Source organism: Strix aluco, chromosome 1 (genome assembly GCF_031877795.1).
Source record: "Strix aluco isolate bStrAlu1 chromosome 1, bStrAlu1.hap1, whole genome shotgun sequence".
NCBI lineage: Eukaryota > Metazoa > Chordata > Aves > Strigiformes > Strigidae > Strix > Strix aluco.
The window spans coordinates 124186081-124205106 of NC_133931.1; the positions used below are offsets into that span (position 1 = coordinate 124186081).

At 36.0% G+C, this 19026-nt stretch overlaps 1 protein-coding gene across 7 annotated transcripts in view; it reads right to left on the reverse strand.

The window, feature by feature from the left end:
* Positions 1 to 19026, reverse strand: part of MLLT10 (MLLT10 histone lysine methyltransferase DOT1L cofactor) — a 131994-nt gene that overhangs the window by 93209 nt on the left and 19759 nt on the right. For 6 of the 7 annotated variants that reach the window (XM_074834214.1, XM_074834206.1, XM_074834180.1 and 3 more), the window contains exons 4-5: positions 18167 to 18221; positions 4101 to 4210 (exon numbers count right to left, since the gene is read on the reverse strand). In XM_074834214.1, coding sequence (XP_074690315.1) covers positions 4101 to 4210; positions 18167 to 18221 — 165 coding nt within the window. The remainder of the gene's footprint in view (positions 1 to 4100; positions 4211 to 18166; positions 18222 to 19026) is intronic. The other variant, XM_074834223.1, reaches the window with a different exon arrangement.

Sequence of the window (19026 nt, forward strand, 5' to 3'; positions counted from 1 at the left end):
TGATTCAGGACCCCTCAAACCAATTTACAGTAAAAAAATTGTAACAACCAACCAGCTACATCATGAACAAGTTTAAACACAACATGGTTGACTGCCTACCCATTTTAACAAGCTCAATGAACTTCTATGCTTCCTACAGTAGTCATGAGAAGTATAGAACCTGTTTCCTAATCTTCCACATGAAACAGGGTCAAAGAAGGTTGATGCTTCTGTTCCAACATGGACAGTAAGTTCTCTCTAATGCTGAGCTTCTCCTACTTCTACCTTCTTTTAGACACACAAACAAATCCAGAAGCCTGAGAACCTTTATCTTTCTTTCACATAGCAGAAAATGAAGACTTTCATGAATTTGCTAATCCATGCAATTGCTACACCTCCTCTGAAACCTCTGGAATGTTGAAGCGTAAAACTCTGTACCACCGTCTACAGCAGTGCTGCTCTTCAGAGCTCTTAAGGGAAGAGAGTACTTAGACTTCTCCCAAACTCATTGCCAAATAAGCAAAACATTACACAAAGCTTCTGACTCAAAGAAATTTTACCCAAAAAATGCAGCAAATATCTTCATTTCTTTAATGGCAAAATATACATTTTGCAAAGCTGCCTTTATGTTTCTGTAAGTATTTTTCCTTTAAAAATTCAAACATAAACCTTCCTTGCAAAAGCAAAGACAGAAGGGAAGATGAGAAACAGCATTCCCTGCTTACACAATCAAACCTAGGAGTCATGCAGAAATTTATTTTAGTACTTGCTGCAACAATGAGAAAAGTCTAGTATCTGCCTTTACTACTAGGCAGATCAAGAAACTCCAAACGCACTCATTTTTTAATCAGTTCTTGAAAGAGATTCCTAAAGCAGTAATTATATTCAATTACCACATACTTTCAAATGAATCTGAAAGAGAAAAATAAAGCTCACATAAAAAAAAAATAGCTATTATCCATGTATAACCATCCGAGGAATAATAAACATCTACTAAATAGGAGAGCAACTATTACTCCATTTCCTTTTGGAAGCAACTGTGTAAGAAGAGTTTTCCTGTTAGTTAACCCACTAATCAAGTCATTCAGTGGATTCATTCTGTAATGTGATGGATTTTATCCCAGAAGCAGGTAAATTTCAGGGAAATAGCAGCCAAATGTCTTTACACTGATAAGCCTCATGCTTTGGTGTCTGCTGTGCTTCTTGCATTTAAGATTACTGCACTTTGTAATGTTGCATATTTTGCAGTGTTCAAGAAAGAAGTGAGTGCATTGAGAAAACTGTGTAAAGTAAGTACTATCTCCTAGCAAAACTCCAATGATGTTTGTCTTTATTTTAAAGACTACAGTATAAATTCTCCCTTATGGTAATCTCCATTGGCCTGTATTTTCCCCCAATTCCACATGCTAGCATTCTATATGTATCCAGCCACACACAGAATTATTTAGGACTTCACATGAAATAAAATCTTTCTTAAAATCATCCTATTCCAACCTCAGTTGACAGATAGAATGAAATCAGCACTAAACCTCTCTAAAAGGAGAAACAACTCTAGTCGTTTTTTCCTTAAGTTTACATTTGTTCACAACAATGTTGCAACAAATGTTCTAAGAACCATTTGCTGTATCTACATCTCAAAAAAAAAAAAAAAAGCTTTTCTTTCCCATTTCCTCCCAAATTGATAGAAGTCAGAGTTAAATGCTTTATGAAGTTTCTGATCTGAAAAAATGTGTAATTTAAATATTTTTATATTTAATTTATATTGAATAGCAAGGTGGGTGGGGGGTGAAATTACTGCAGGCTACCTGAAAAGGGAATTAGTAGTTGCATTGGGTTTGGGGGTATTGCTCAAAACTAACCTACTCTGAAACTGGTGGCAGTTTAGTCACAGCAGTACCAAACTCAGCACTGGCTACAGATTTTTCAAAAAAGTTGGGAGAGTCCCCATTAGTGATTGCCTCTTAAATTCTATGCTGTTACAACCAGACTGCTATTGGCAGTGAAGTTAGACTGGTTTCAGGAGGTTTCTGCAGCAACTGCACTATAGGCATTTCTTTGATTCCCCTGAAATCCACAACCACTATATTCCTGAACCAAATAGACCAAGTAAAGACAACAAAAGCTGAGTTCTGTAATAAGAGAAAAAAAAAAAAATATTTGCAGGCTAGGGGTGTGACCCCCAAACCTTGAAATTTCTGATGTAGGTCTCATCATATTTTACAATATACTGTAGTGGCCCTACATGAAAGCCATTTTAGGCTGACTGTCAACATGAAAAATAGGCCCGAATCGGTTTTCTGCATTTTTGGTGGGTGTTCTAAGACCTAGGCAAGATCAGGAAATCTATCTACATGATCTATATGGCACTAGTAATTATCTAGCAAGCAAAAAAAGTCATGGTAACTACAGACCAATAAAACACAAATTGGAATTTTAGCAGTAAAAAACAACTACACATCATACATTTGGAACAAAAACAATTCAAGAAAGAAGCAACTTTAGTTGTAACAAAAAGGAATTAGACTACAGAGAACAACAATGAACTTTGTGAACAAGTAATATTAAAAGACGCAGGGTACATTTTTTGAAGTTACAAGGATTTACTCATCCAATATCAGTTACCATCAATGGAAATGGTGCAAGATAAAACAAAATCCAAAGTGCTCCACAAAATTTTTGAAGTACAATAGGGAAGAACCACTACCAATAAAACAAACATTATGACTACTACTCAAGGAAAAATGAGAAAACAGATGTGCTATTGGCCCAGAGTTGAGGGGAGAGAGAGAGAGAGAAAGAGAGAGAAAATAAACTCATCTGCTACAGCAAATCTGTACTGCTTTGTGTCCAAGTACAAAAATTTTATTAGTTCTGCACTTAATCTCACTGTTGCATGTTCCTGCCAATGCAGAAGGAAATCAAGAGTAAGAAATCATTACAGATGCTCAGGTAGTACCTAATGAGAAAGCATGACAAGAACCTAGAGTTTGACTCCTGGCTTTTTGGATACACTGGTAAATAAGATGGGCAAAACATACTGACAGCAATTGTGAGAATCTGAAACAGACAAGGAGAAGACCCAAGTATGAAAAAGGGAAAAAAAAAAAAAAAAAACACAACAAACAAAACAGGGAAGGTGGGACATGCATAAATGTAAAGAGATGTAAACTGAGGGGGGGCAGGGGTGTGGAAAGAGGTCAGAGATGATGTGAACAGGACTGGTTTCCCTGTAGGAAGAACAAAAGAGGTGATGCATGCCTTTTTTTTTTTTTCCTTTCTCTTATAACAGAGTCTATTCCTCTTTAATCCAGTGATCACAAACCACCATAAAGTATAAGAAAGAAACTAGAGGTAAAAAGAACAACACAAGAAAAATATGTAATAAAACTCATCAGAAATTCAGACAGTTTTCCGCCTACAGAAGGAAAAGTACAAAAGAGGATATAGTTAAGTCTAGTGAGGAAGAGGTAGCACAAGTGAAACAAGTAGAAAACTGGACTATCAGTATAGTACATTAATAAGTTACTATTGCATTGCTTTGCTTTCTTGTTAAACAGTCTCACCACACTTTAGAAAACATTCCATCTCACTGACACTTATTTAGGAGCAGTTCTTCTATAAGCAAATAATCCCACTAAAGTGCTTACAAAGGCAAAAGTCTGCAAGCTTTTGTTTTAATATATTAGCATATTTTTCTTCCTAAAAGAAATGTTTATGAACACATCTATGTTCATATCAATACTTAAAACAGTAGGACTTAGTGGTAATTAATAATAACATTTCAAATAAGCTGTAATAATATTTTCACCTATGGGAAATATTTCACATTCCTTTCAAAATAAACTGTTATTCAAAGATCACGATATTTTTAATTAACAAAACAGTCCCTAATCTGTAGAAGAATAACGAGAATGGCAGATAATCTTACAGCTTAATTTATAATATAGCTTTCTTAATTCTTGAATTTATCATAAAGTCATAGCAGAAAACATACAGCATTACTGCATACATTTATGAATTTTATATAAAGTGCATTCTAAGATGTGTAATTTTAGATTATTAAAGCTCACAAGTTTTATAATAAATACATTAGATATAGATAAAAAGACAAATAATTATACCTTATTATAACGATCATGAGGAACAGACTGCAACACGATAGGTTCCATTGTAGAAACATTTGCAAACTGCACCTCGGGAATGTACAGAGCACAAACCACATGAGCCCAACCTATAAAAAGTTATAATTGTATTTAATTTTAATGTTTTCTAGAAGCTCAAAGAACATTTCAATTATAGTACAAAGAATCTTTTACAACACTTTTTTCCATGGACTATTTGAACTGTTTAGAATACTACTGACATAAGTTACTTAAGTCATGTTTACATTTCATTTTATATTATCCAAAGTTTAGATGAGCCTAATACATTTTTAAGTTTATTCAGTGGAGAATTTATACAAGCAATACTCCAAGAAATCCAAATACTAATGATGTATACAAACAGTGACACACAAATACAAAACCAGGTTATTTCTTTAAATTTCTTGGATTAACATAGTCATCACGTAAAAGCTATGCAAATTCCCACAAAAGGGAAACATCATCTGAACAAACTAGTATTCATGCAATCATTACCATCATATAAGGCTTCTATGTACAATTTTTATTTAAACAAAGTCATTCTAATTTGACTAGACTGCTGTCTTCTTTCTCTAGAAAGAAATCTCAATGCACACACACCCACATCCCCTCTATCAAAATCTCTTCTTTTCCTTCTTTAAAGGTGTGGCCAACTCATTTTTTCATAGAAATATCAATTCCTGTATGCAGTCCTGTTCTAACTCATTAACTTGAAGTCATTAATAAATGCTTTGTTACTTGCCATATTGTGCTTTAATAACATTTCAAGTAGTAAACATTCCTAATTATCTGACATTTGGTTGGATGGGGGTGGTGAGAAACACCAATTCAGAAAGAAACCTAATAATTTTAGGCCTTTTTTCAATACTAAGATCCTGAGAGTTCTCGGTTTGTTTCAGTGGAGGAGAGTTTACCATTACTGTAAATTTAGCAGAAGCTGCTATATAGCTAACCGAACATATTAATATACTGACACTAATAACAGGATTTCAAGAGTACTATCACACAGTACAGAGCTACCTCATCTGAAAGTGAATTTGGTGTGGCTAATAATTTAGCATGAATTCTGTTCTTCCCCAAGAAGAAAACTGAAGTCTTTTGTCACAAGACTTTCAGTACACCTTAAAAATAATTGTGTTTTCTTCCTACCCAGGCTTACTTGTATGCAAATATTAAGGACATAAAATGACAGGCTTACATAATTAGATAATCTAGCAGATTATTAGATCAGGTAAACAAAGTAAATTATCATTGCGCAAATGCATCCTATAACAACAAAAAAAACCCAACACCAACAACAACAAAAAAAACACCACACATAAAACCCATCATACTGCCTCACTGCAGGCCTTTTTGAGTTTTGTTTGCATCTGGATTTTCTCTTTTTTAACTACTCTACTAAATCTAAAGGTTCTTAATTTCTTCATCCAACCGTACTTTGACTCTTAAACTGAGGTAAACAAAGTTGTACTTACAGTAGTATTGTTGAGACTCTGGAATGGTACTTAGTATCTGAAATTGCATATATGCTTTTTTTTTTTTCTTACAGCACAGATCTTTTCTAGTTGCTTCCATCTGACTGGTGTCCCCTCTCCCCACTTACTAAATGGGTAGTTATGATTTGTATAGAAAATGAAAAGCACACACACAACTGTTATAGTCAACATAACACATATCATTCTAGTATTCCATCTGCAACTAAATACAGTATTTGGGCTGCTTCATCATTTTATTCACAAATAGTTTGCAGAATTAGTCCACACAGAAAAAGCATGAAACTAATAAAAGAGTAGGGAAAAGAAAGTATAAACTGCCAACTTGAGCTGCTTTTAAGAACAGTTCCAACACACCATTTTAAAATTATCATTAACAGATAGACTGAAAAAAAACTGTAAAAAACAGTCTTTTTTAGTTCTCTACTTGAAATATCTTCAGGGAATAAGTGTTTATAAGGACTTTTCTAAAACTTGCAAACTGCCCTAAAGCCAGATTCATCTTACTAAAGACAGATAGATAAATAAATGTTAACGTGGTGTTAATAGTGAATATTTATTTTTAAATCCCCCTCAAAAAATTAACTCAAATAGAAACACCATTCATCTAATAAAGCCATTATACCAGTAGAAAAGTGACACTGAAATTTTGAAAAAACTCTTTTTCAGTTAGTTGCACATGAACAGATGGCAAAAGCTTTTACTTCAGACATAATTAAGCCTATACTCCAGTTACACTTACTTATAATGAAAAAATATTATGTAAATATACAAAATATACCAGAGACTTTAAAAACAAAAAAAAAAAAAAATCACTTACTAAGCCAACTAAAATTTAGGTAAGTAAATAATTTTCACTATAAGAAACCAGTTTCCAATGGAATACTACTCTATCACTATCAAAAAAAAATTAAACAATATAGCCAGAAACCTACTAGCTTAAGATATTCTGATTTCCAAAATATAGAGCACACATACAGAATAACCATGGGCAACAGCACACTTACATCTTTCATGAAAACAAAACCAGTATCTATAGAATGAAAGAAATTAAGCACCACAGCATTAATACACTTTTTGAACAAGGGGTCAAAAAGCACCCAGGGAACCGAGGACAAGGGACCTTTTCCATTGGTTTCCATCTGGCATCTTTAGATCCCAGATAATCTGACCTTGATGAAAAAAATCACAACCTGTCCAATAAAGATTTCACCATAGAGGAGGTTGCAGCACCCTTATGTTACCAGCCTCAAATGCTTACATCAAAAGAAGCCCAACTCCAGCACTAGCTCCCGCTAGGACTCAGAGACCCTGTACACAACTGCTTAAATGTTGTTTTGTCCAAAGTTTCACTGGTGAAGAAATACAAAATTGTCAGAGAGCAACACCCAGCTCACCTGGAAGAACCTAGGCAGGCAGAGTTTCAGCAGCTCTTCCTGAAGAAAGAATAAGGAAGACATTTTTCCATAACAAGTGTGGTTAAGGACTGGTTGCCTAGAGGTGCTGTGGAATCTCCATCTTTGGAGAACTCAAGAAGGTCTGTAGACTCCTCCACAAAACTTTTGAACTTAAGGAAGGTCAAGAAGATTCAGTTTCACCATATCAGTAGTGGAAGAAAATAGAAAAGGGAGCAAACAACCCATTCTTTTTCCTAAGCATCAAAAGACTAGTCACTGTTGCTGCAAAGAGTAAGCATAGAAGTAAAGGACACCTACAGTCAAAGTGTGATAGCTCTCCTCTGTCTCCCTGATAGAAGAACGAGCTACACTAGCATGCAAGCAGACTTGACTTTTAATGTTTTATATAACCAAGAAGGCTCCTGACTATATAACACAGCATCCTCTGCTGCCACTTCCTTCCCTTTTAGACAACTACCCTCAGGCAGAGCACAGAGCTCAGAATCCCAACAGAATAAAGTACCTATGGCCTTGTTCAGAGTTGAGTGCTTTTGTCTACTGTTTCTTACTGAATGACAATTGCCTTACTGCAGTCAACTGCCCTGTCTTTGTCTGCAGGGATAATGAAACACCCTAGAGAGACACCCATCCAAAACATACATATAGCAAATAAAAGAAAGCACTTATAAGGATTTATTAAAGACACTAAAATACATATTTTTCAATTAACTCCATCTAAGCCATAAAGATTGCACTGTAAACTTCCTATTCAAATCACTTACTACATTATTCTTGGGCAACTACCAACTTCATCAGCAACTATACATCTTTTTTTTCAAAAAAAAAAACCCACCCACATCATTAAATCCAGTCCTTTTGAGCTTTCCCAATGTTTACATGTGAAAAGTATTGTTGCATCCCATGTTTTAGAGTTGAAAAAACCCCTCCAGTATCACTGTTCTACACATTCAACAACATTTAAAACATCCTCACTAGTTTCTGTTGGAACTGAAATTATTTTATCACCATTCCTCTTCACCCAAAACACCGCACAGAAATAACAGGATACTCTGACTTTTCTTAATTGTTCTCCAAACTTAGCCAGGAACTCATGCCATTTTTCAGATCACTTTTGTGCCAAATGAGTTTATTAAAACCATCTGTATAGACCATATCCTTTACTATCTAAATAAATGATAAGCTTCCATTCACTCTGGTTGTGCATGGTTTGCATCCAAACAACTAGTCACAGATTTATTACTCACATCCTTTAATTTTACTTATAAAATTTAGAGTAATTGCTAACAAACTCTCACTATTCCCACTGAATTGCTTATGCTCAATTTATCTTTGCTTTCATCTTCCTTTCAGGACAACTTTGACCAGAAGGTGGGGCGGGCCACATATGTTTTTTGCAAATGCAGGTACTAGCATCTTGCAAAATGGTTGGGGTTTTGGTTTTGGGTTTTTTAGTTTTTTCTTATTTGCTTACTATTTTTCAGTCTTTGAGAAGGTAACCATTTGACATACGTGTTTTCTCAATAATAATATTTTTACTAGATGATAATGCCTGGCTTGCTTATTTTAAAGTAAACTTAAGATTTAGCTTAACAACAAGAAATTAAGAAATGTATTATAAGGATTCAAATCAGCCATTGAGTTTGCCTGTTTCTGTGCATTCTTATCAGAACTGCTTCCTCTGAAACTGCTGAAAAAAAAATACATCATGGGCTGGCAGATTCACTGCCTCTTCTGCTTGAAACAATCCAATATTCTACAACAATCAATGCCTCCAGAAATTGTAACATGTCATCAGTTTCTGATTATTACTTGTTAGAAACAACTTATTGGTGACAGCCAAATTAAAATTAAAAGTATTTACTTCAACTGTGTTTTCAAATCCAGTAACTTTGGGAAATGCTGCTTGCCTTTGAAAAGAAAATCCACTGTGCTTTCTAAGATAACATCACACGAGTATAGCTAAGACACTTTCCTCTGAACAGATCTTAGGAAACAACTTAAACCAACATTAAAACAACATCAAAACCACATATAAACCAACTCCAAGATCTACTTTGATAACAATAATGAAAACAGTTTTAACCAGTATCAGAAATTGGAAATTCATGCTAAAAAGCCTTCAAAGTTTAAATATGTCTTATGAAACTTCCAGCTTTTCACCTGAGTCCTTTTTTATTTTGATTTATCCCTCGGAAAGACACACTACTGAGTTTTGCTGATTATTACGTTTCATTCTGACATGTAAAATGTTTAATTACCAGCACAGAACCTATCAAAATTTTACCCATCTTTTACTGAGACTTTTATTTCAGGTGCCTAACTGATTTTTAACTCAGTGAAAACCTAGAAGTACATACTTAGCAGGTATAATTTGAATATACATTATTCATTAATGTTCACAGTAACAAATCTCAGGCTCCAGAACCCTAACTGAAAATAAAGAGTTGATCTGTTATTCCAGTGAGACAGAGAACAGGTAACTCCTAATAACTGCACCATCAGCAAACAAAAGACTGTTGCCAACAAAGAACTAGAAGCAAACTCTACCAAAGCAATCAAAAATTAACAAAGAAAACCCAGGAAGATAAATAATACACGGTACATTACCCATCTAACAATTTTTGCCTTTACAACTACTGCTTAAGTGTTCAAAACTTGATTCCTAAGCACTTACACTGTAAATAAATTCATAGTACTTTCAAATCATCTTCCAGTGCAAATTCTGAAGCCTTGCTTTTATAATCTTTTAGTTCATGATACTATAACAGCAACACACTTATAATCCAACCTACCATTCAAATCAAGAGAAGCCCACCTATAGCTTGTGAACTAACAGACACAGAGTAGGCGCTACGGTAGGGCTACATCCCACAATCAAAGTTGAAGCTGTGCTGCAAAGCGGTTAGTCTGTAGAGACCAGAATCATGAAGCCATGCAGAGATCCAGCCATAGTGCCAGTCTGGTCCCACAAGAGAACTCTGGGATGTCATCACCATCTCCTAACCATGCACCAATTTCAGAGTAAAATTTGCTTATGCATTCTGTGTAAGTTCCTGAAGTGTCCATTATATCTCACTAAGGAAATTTTACAACTATAGCTCACTCCTAGACCAAGTGAATGTATTACTCTAGCATGGGAAAATGTTTCTTTGTTGAAATGTCAGTTTCTTATTAGGGCTGCTCCAGGTTGTAATTTAAGGTACATCTCAATCCATTTCAGCTGTGGGCTGTTACTAAAAGATAAGGTCTCACCTTACTCTTCACTTTCAACTGTACATCCTTGCCCCCTCCCTGTAGTACAAGCTTGCCATGTACCAGGGCAGATAAAATTTTATTCACCCGATGACTAAACTTGCAGGAAAACAAAAGTTTACCTTCCAGTAAGATCGGTAAGTCAATGCAATCCACACTGAGGTCGTATGATTACTATACACAAAACCACCAGTGCAGAAACACCCAGTCATGGGAAAACCACAGTCCACTCCTTTCAGCAGAGGTCAACAGCTGTCCTAGATTACATGAAATTGCACCCTCAGTTTCCACAATCAGATCTGCTGACTGACCCCAAGACTCAGCTCCATCCCACTCTGAAAGGTGAATCCAGCAAAGATGTACTTAAGACTGTTACTATGTGCCAGAGAGTAGGATTAAGTACTATTTCAGATCTTTAAGTGCCTCTTCATTAAGGCATTCCATACACTTTTGTTTTGACCCTGATCTTCCTTTCCTGTAAAGACAATAAAATTTGCAGAAAAGAAATCTGTCAGCTTAAGTTACTGTCTTTTCCTTGCCCTAGTAAATACAGTTTTAGAGTTTGCCTTAGTTAATATAGTATTACTCACTATATTGTTCGATCCACTCTTTTCAAAGGTGGGTAAAGAGAAGGTGCTCACACTAATCGCTAGAGCTCTCACCACTGTGGTTGGTAGCCAACCTTATCACTGGTAATAGAATGAAGGGACGATTTCTGTTTTTTAAAAAAAATAAAATAAATACTGTTTGTCTATGAAGAAAAGGCTTTACCCTACAAAGTCCTACTACAGAATTTCACCAAACTACATTTATCACAATTTGTTCCTCCAAAATCTGTACATAAGAAAAATTCACTTTGGATCATCATTCATCACACAACAAATAGTTTGTTTTTGAAACAGCTACAGACCACATTCCACTGGTCCACTGAATAAGATAATAGCTTCAGTAAAATTATCTGGCATGCCATAGCATTAATGTGTCTCTTTCCCCTCCCTCAAGAAATCCTTTTATACAGCAAAAGGAAGAAAAGTCATAAATATTTATCTAAAGCTCTAAAAAAATGTCCAAGTTATACATTATGATTACTAGTAATATAAATAATAAATACATAATTTTATGGTAGTGTGTATATTTATATTAGTAAAATATTTTATCAATTTACTGTCTTTCCCATTTAAAAAAAAAAATACAAACTCCTGCAGATCCGCACAAGAGGACCAGACCATTTGTAGGTAAGCACTTCTTGCAAAATGTATATGCCTGAATGTGTCCATGCGACATTATACCATTTGCTTTCTTATTAATAGCAAGAAGACTCATCAGAACAGTAAACCTGACTGTGAGAGCTGCTGACTCTAATAATAATAGCAACAGGAAAACCTGGCATATAATGTTTTTATAGACTTGGGAGATCCTGACACTAACCCAGGGGATGGGAAGAGGGCCTGGACCATGACATAAAACCACTGCATTGTTAGCTGGCCTTTTCCCAAGCAGCTGCATGAAAGAAGTCTTGGTGAAAAGTCACACAAAGAATGCTGTTACACAGCATTCCTGATCATCATCCAGTGGAATCAGATTTCAAAGTAACAACTTGTACAGCAAAATCAAGCCTTTTGGGCTTACAGAAAATTGTGGACAAAGATTACTGTAAGAAAACTATTTAAACGGGAAATACATAGTATTAGATACTACTGAATAATTTGCTTTAAAAACAGACTGCATACTCAGTATTATGAGAAGATGAATTTGGATTCAAAAAACTATGATCAGTTCAAATGGTCACGATTTTATTTCCTCCTCACTGAGTGTCAAAAACCCAAAGGAAATTACTGCAACAGTTAAGGAAACATTACTGAATTGAAAAGGCCCAAAACTGTCAAACAGCCAACAGTTCTCAAGTATCTTCAAACAAATGCTCACTTGTTGCTTTTCTGTTTTCCAAAAAAAAATGTGTTTATATTTTGTCCAACTACTAATCCACATACAGAGTACAAAGCTAAAGAAAAGTTAATCTCTCTTTCAATAGCCTTCTTACACATAAAACAGAAAATCAATAAGCAATCCATACACATATCAGTTTTTCTCATTTTAAAAAACTTTCATATTCAGTCGTGTGTTTAAAACCACAGTGGTGCCCCTAAATGAACATGAATACCAAACTTAACAAGGAATTCTGTCAATAAATACATTCAAAGAGAAAAGCTCCTTTTTAACTCAATCATACTTTTCTACTTTTAGTATCAATTTTTAAAAGAAATAATTTTTTAAAAAAAGTAAATAACCTAACAATTTACAGAACTGTAGTCTCTGAACACTGAAAGAGTCCTAATGTTTATGTAGAAAAAAATTCCACAAAATCCACATATAGGGAAGACTATTTTTTTTTCCACAAAACTTAACCATAGCTCTAAAAGTCACAGATATTAAGCAGCCAAAATATTAACTTATTCAAAGCTCATTCCTAAAATTCCTGACAATCACCCTGATCATAACGCAATGTCCTGCTACTCCTAACAAATTATTTAAATAAAATGAACAGCTAAATACAGTCAACTCTTAATAATCCCTAGCAGGGATAACCCGCTGACAGATAAATCACGCCATGGATATTAGTCCAGGCTACACTCTGCTAAATCCAACTGTATTGTTTCCAAGATCTGTGCAAGTGCAGGAGCAGAATGACCATTTTCACGCAAAGACTTAACAAACATGTGCAACAAGACCTTAGCTGCTTCTGTTCAGGGTCACTTCAGGTCTTTGACAATGGAAAACGCAGGAAGGACACCGAAGCAGACTAGGATGTATTCTGATCAAATCCAGACAGATTATCACTTTGGGCTCGCTACAGATTCCGATTACAGCAACAGCAGCCACCAACACCATGCCAAGGACAGGCATCCGTGTACTCTCCAGTGTACCAGAAAAGGTTATGAGCAACAAAAAATGCCATTTCCACTTGGTGCTTCCCATGAACTCTTTAGTCCTTCCAGATCCAGACACACTAGCAATTTGGTGCACAACCATCTGCATGAGTTTCCAACCATAAGTGGAATGTTTCCACAGCACTGTCTAGAAACCATGTGGCTAGTACAGTCACTATTATCTAGGATAACTGAACTTCCCCTATCCCACTCCACCTCCAATAATCCAAATAGCCAAGAGTTAACTATGGCTGTATAAATAGTTAATGCCTCAAAAATGTAAATTGCCTATGTCTTCTGTTTTCAGAGCAAATGCAGAAAACAGTGCACTCAAATTTAAGAACATTCTTCGGGCAAAAAGCCTTGCTAAAATCAGTAATTTTGTTCCAATTTCAGGATCTGTCCTAGTTTCAAGGTAGTATGAATATTTAGGCTCGTGAAAGTATTCTGCAATTAATGAGAAAAATTTGTACCAAAAAATGGTGATCTATAATTACATTAATAGTCTATGTTAGGGAACACTAAACTATCTTGTAATCATTTTGCAGTCTAGAGATTCCATGGCATCATGTACAGTAAATTTGCCTCTCTAAAATTTCACATTCAGTTCCAGTAAGGATTATGTATCATTTGGGAGTCATATAGAGAAGGGGAAAGGCGATGGTCAGTGTTGTGGTCTAAACCCGGCCAGCAGCTAAACGCCAAACGCCATGCAGCTGCTTGCTCATCCTCCCCCACTCAGGGGATGGGGGAGAGAACTGGAAGAGTAAAGGTAAGGAGACCCATAGGTTGAGATAAAAACAATTTAATAATTGAAATAAAATTATGATCATTATAATAATACTAAAAATAATAATCGAAGAAAACAAACAAGTAATGCACAACACAATCGCTCACCACCCTCCAACCAATGCTCAGCCCATTCCCAGCCAGCAATCCCAGAGAAGATCCTGAAACTGTAATCCCAGAAGCAAGAGAGCCATCTTCCCAGCCAACCCTCATCTATATACTGAGCATTACATTATAGGACATGCAATATTCCATTGGCCAACTTGGGTCCATTGCTGTGCTCCCTCCCAGCTTCTTGAGCACCTGCACACTGGCAGGACACAGGAAGTTGAAGAGTCCTTGATTTCACAGCAACAACTAAAAACATCGGTGTATTATCAACATTCTTCTCATACCAAATCCCATGCTGGATCCAAAACACAGCACTATTCTAGCTACCAAGAAGAAAAAGTAGCTCTATCCCGGCCAAAACCAGGACAGAGTTTTCTGCACAAGGAATGCCCAATCAGTCTGGGCTCCTTCATCTTGAAAAGGAGACAGAACAAGAATATGACAGAGGTCTATAGAGCCAGAAGAGGTGATGAAAAGGTGAACACAGAATAAGTGCTCTTTGACACTTCCTATCACTTAGCAAGTGCCAAGCGGCATCAAGTAAAACCACAAGGTAACAGGTTCAAAACAAACCAGAGTACATCTTTACACACTGTACAGATCAACTGCAAAATGTCTTGCCACACATTATGGAACCAAACCTTTATACAGAAGTGGACACATTAATAGCATGATGAACTCTTCTTCCATTAAACACAAAAATACCATCTCTGGTTAAAGAAGTCCCAAAGTGTAAATATTTGTACGCTGGGAAAATATTCTGAGAAGGCATACAAAAATCTTCCCAAGAATCTAGTTCATACTGATAGAGATGTTTGGCCTCCATGTTATGCTCCTCTTCTCTTACTACCTCAGGCTGGCACTTTCAAGTTCTGTGTAAGATCCATGACAGTACTCCTCCAAGAATACTGTATTTATGGTATCACCGAAAACTGTAATTCCTTATTTGCCATAGATTACACTGGAGAACCCAACATTACCCCACGGCAACTGTACTGATAAGCATGACTAAGGTACAGTAGATGTCTCCATCCAGAAATATAAAACCTAAAAACAAATCTGAAGAAGTGCTGATCTTCAGAAGGTCAGATAAGCAGTAACAGGCCAGTAAAAGCAGAGGGAGGAGGAAGAATGCACACAAAGGAACCTCACGACACTGGGAGGAGGAGAGGCAGGGTGAGTCACAAAAAAAAACCCACAACACACCAACACAACCACACCATACACCACCATTACTATTTCATAGTCAGTCAGTAATACTTATAAACAGTGTAAGTTTGACTCCCAGACTACTTTGTCATATATATCTTATACAGCCCCAGAATTCAAAGGCAAGATAACACCACTATATAAGAGCTATAAGATTAGGCCACTTTCAGTTTCAGTTGTGCAACTGACTTAAGACAGGTAATGCACAGGCTGTTGCTAAAAGAATAGTTCTGTCCATTCCCCTATGTCAGCATTAACACAGTCAGCTGGGTCAGGGAACTGATTTCATTTAGCTAAAAAGGAACCCGGGGGGGGAAAAAAAGTTTTAAATGCTAGTACCATCACGAAGGAGGAGGAAGTAATGCATGGCAAGGACCCTCCCTGCAGTAACAGCACCTTACTACAGCTTAAGAAAATCGTGGAACCCTATAGCAAAAGCTCAGTAGACCAAAAAACATTAAGATTCCTGACATAAAAGAAAATACAGTATCTTCAACACCCAGACAAAACACATTTCTTCACATTATTAAAAAGTAAATATTCAGAAGACTGTTACCCAAAAAAAACCTCCACCAAACTACAAGAGCAGCAGACCATGTATGATCTAAGGTCTCTGCATATTCAAAACAAAAACTGCATTGGTTTTCTGAACAAAATGAAGTTACTTGTGGCCAGAAGGCAGAAAGAAGCATAACTTTATATCACTGACATAAAATCAGTAATTTCTTCACTTGTTCTGAAAAGCTAAGACCATTTAATTATTTCTATACTTAGAGAAAGACTCCGTAATTACAAATTTCTAAAGATGGATCCTTAAAAGGTTTTATCAGAAATGTTTGTTTCAAAGTTTCTTCAGGAATACCTGCATCTTTTTAATCATTTCCCTTGGCAACAAATGGTGTAACAGCATTAAAAAACTCCAAGCATTAGCCTACTGCAAATGTAATTTTTAACCGTCAAGCCCATTACATGATCTTCAACAATATTTCCTTAAGTCTGAAACTCTTCTGGCACAATCCCTTGTTAGGCAAGTCTTTGAAAGGAAAGCTTCAGGTTAAGAATGTAGATTTCTGAAATGCAACACCAGTTGGAGTTCATTTTTTCCAAGGTGCACATCCTTCTGTAAAGCTGTCATTTGCAGGACATTTGGTCCATAAGGTAGAATTTGCTGTATTCAACACCACGGACAAGATCTATTACTGAGGCAGGGATGTTTCCAGAAGGTAAAGTTCAAATTCTTAAGCCTTCTCTGCTACGGAATTTTCACTATGAAGCTTTCACTGATGAAAATAGTTGGTTGTGAAAATTATAGTGGGGACAATACTGATTGTACAGTGTAACATCTTTGCTATTTAAACTTAAATAATTTCAATCATATAGTAATTCCCTTTCAGACAAGAATTCGTAATTACAATTAATGCAGCTCCAAGAGATAACTAATAGGATGCTCAGATCTTTGCTGCACACTGTCAAAATACATTCTCAAGACATTATGCAAAAAAAAAGTTTCAAAATTACTATAGAGAGTAGCAAGGCATTCCCAAACACTACCCTAAGTATAAAAACAGAAAACCCTTCAGTGCCTTCATACTTCACAAATTTTACTGTAAGTTTCAAGAGGTTTGAGGCTTTCTTATTTATTTCCTAAAAAAGCAAGTGTCCAGCAACCATTTCTGAAGAAATTAATTCAACACTGCCATGTATCAACCTATCTGAGAGGAAAAATAATTTTAAGGCTGAAGTACTGGGCTGGCACTTAAGATGGTAGTTTCACTGACACACAGACAACACAGATTCAATACAATCTCCCAACACTCACAAATGACACCAAGTTCACTAACATGTTTGAGATAAGCAGACACTAGAAGGGTGAACACTAAAGCGTACACTGTACGTTGCAGTCAAGGGAAAGGGTAGATCAGCCTGAACAGAAGCAGGCTCTGTGCTGCCACAACACAACTGCAACAGAAATATCAAAGATGCATCAACACTAAGCTAAATTAAGATATAAATTAGAATATTACATATGCAGCATAAAATCTCCAGAATAAAATTTACATAGACTGTCCAAATGAAATGCAGAATCCTGATCGTACTTTCTCCTCTCACAAGAGAAAGGGCTCAGTATCAAAATGACCAAGCTATTTACAGATAGATGATAGACAGGAATTTAGAAGTATCTAGTAAAGAGAGAAGAAGGAATTCCAGAAGTGATTGAAAAGTTAATTGAAATTTTTCACTCATATCACCCAGCTATTAGTATAAACATAATCAAGACGGGATATTCAGTGGAGACTCTCTCCAGCAGTTCTACTCAGCAGGAGCGGAACTGATGATAACCTGAACGATGAAATTAGAAAGATGCAAGGGACAGGTAATCACTACTGCAACTTTTCAGCCCTAACTTCTTTGTTACAGAACCTATTAGTAAATCAGGCATGAAAGAGCTATCCTTTGAAAATGCACTGGTGCATTCAGTCTGGGCTACAGACGTAAAAATTCCACTTTCCTCCATGAATGGAGCACTTTCAACAGCTTTCTATGAACATTCAAACTCCAACTAAATACACATAAAATTTATCCTTTTTACCCATTAAAATCCTATGTTAAAATGCAGTTTCTCCTTCATTGTAACTTTTTTTCCTAAAAATAAAACTAAGAATAATGATGTTCTCAAACTAAATTCAACCTAAATTGGACAAATAAAGGTTACTATAAAATAGTTCTCTCTTTCCAAATCAGCCAGTGTTTTCATTTATGTTTAGGACACCTATATTTTTTTTTTCACAGACTTATTTCCCTCATACAAAATAAGAGAGTTCACAAAAAATAAGAGTAAAACTTACCCCCATTATCTGTTCTCTTTAAAGCACCATCCTTATGAGGGCATAATTCACATCTCTAGGAAAAAAAGCAAAAATAAAATAAAAAAATGGAATGATCACAGGAGCATTAAAAAAAGAAACCACACACATCAAAACTGTTAGCTGACATGAAGGAAGCAACCATTCTTTAAAACTGAATGGGTGTTTCCCCTTAACCTTTACTTGAATATTAATATTAGTTTGTCACAAACAAAGCTTTCTCCCTTGAAGCTATGATATATATTAAAGCTACTTGCAGTTCTATCTCCAAGTTTTTATTCCTGGATTCCACACCCTGGAATTATGGAGACAAGCCTCCAAAAACTATGGCAAGAGGTAGACTCACTTGATAAGAAACTTGGGCACAGTCCAAAGACTCCCTGCCACATTTCTGTCTCCTAGGATCTCTGAAGACTGACCAAGGTGGTCAATCACAAAGACGTGCCATGGATATAATCAGCACAGGTGCACCTACTATGTATGACTTCAGTCTCTGCTGCCTCTCACTTTACCTTGAGACACCAAAAACAATCTCGCTTTCTGCCTCAGAAAAAGGGGGTCAGAAGTTGACTCATCCTTGAAATTCTCCAAGACTGCATGTCTGGAAACATCCAGTTTGACATCATATTCTTCTGACATACACCAGGATCACAACAGTACAATCTCTCTGCTATCACTGCCTCTATCAAGTTCCTAATACCAAGTTTATCTCTAAGTGTCCTAGAGCAGTGTGAACCAATTCTAAACCAGTTCAAAGATGACATAAATGGAACAGGTTTGACATTCCACTTCAAATGCTCACAGTGATATGCAAAGGAACACCATTATAGGAGATCCTATAC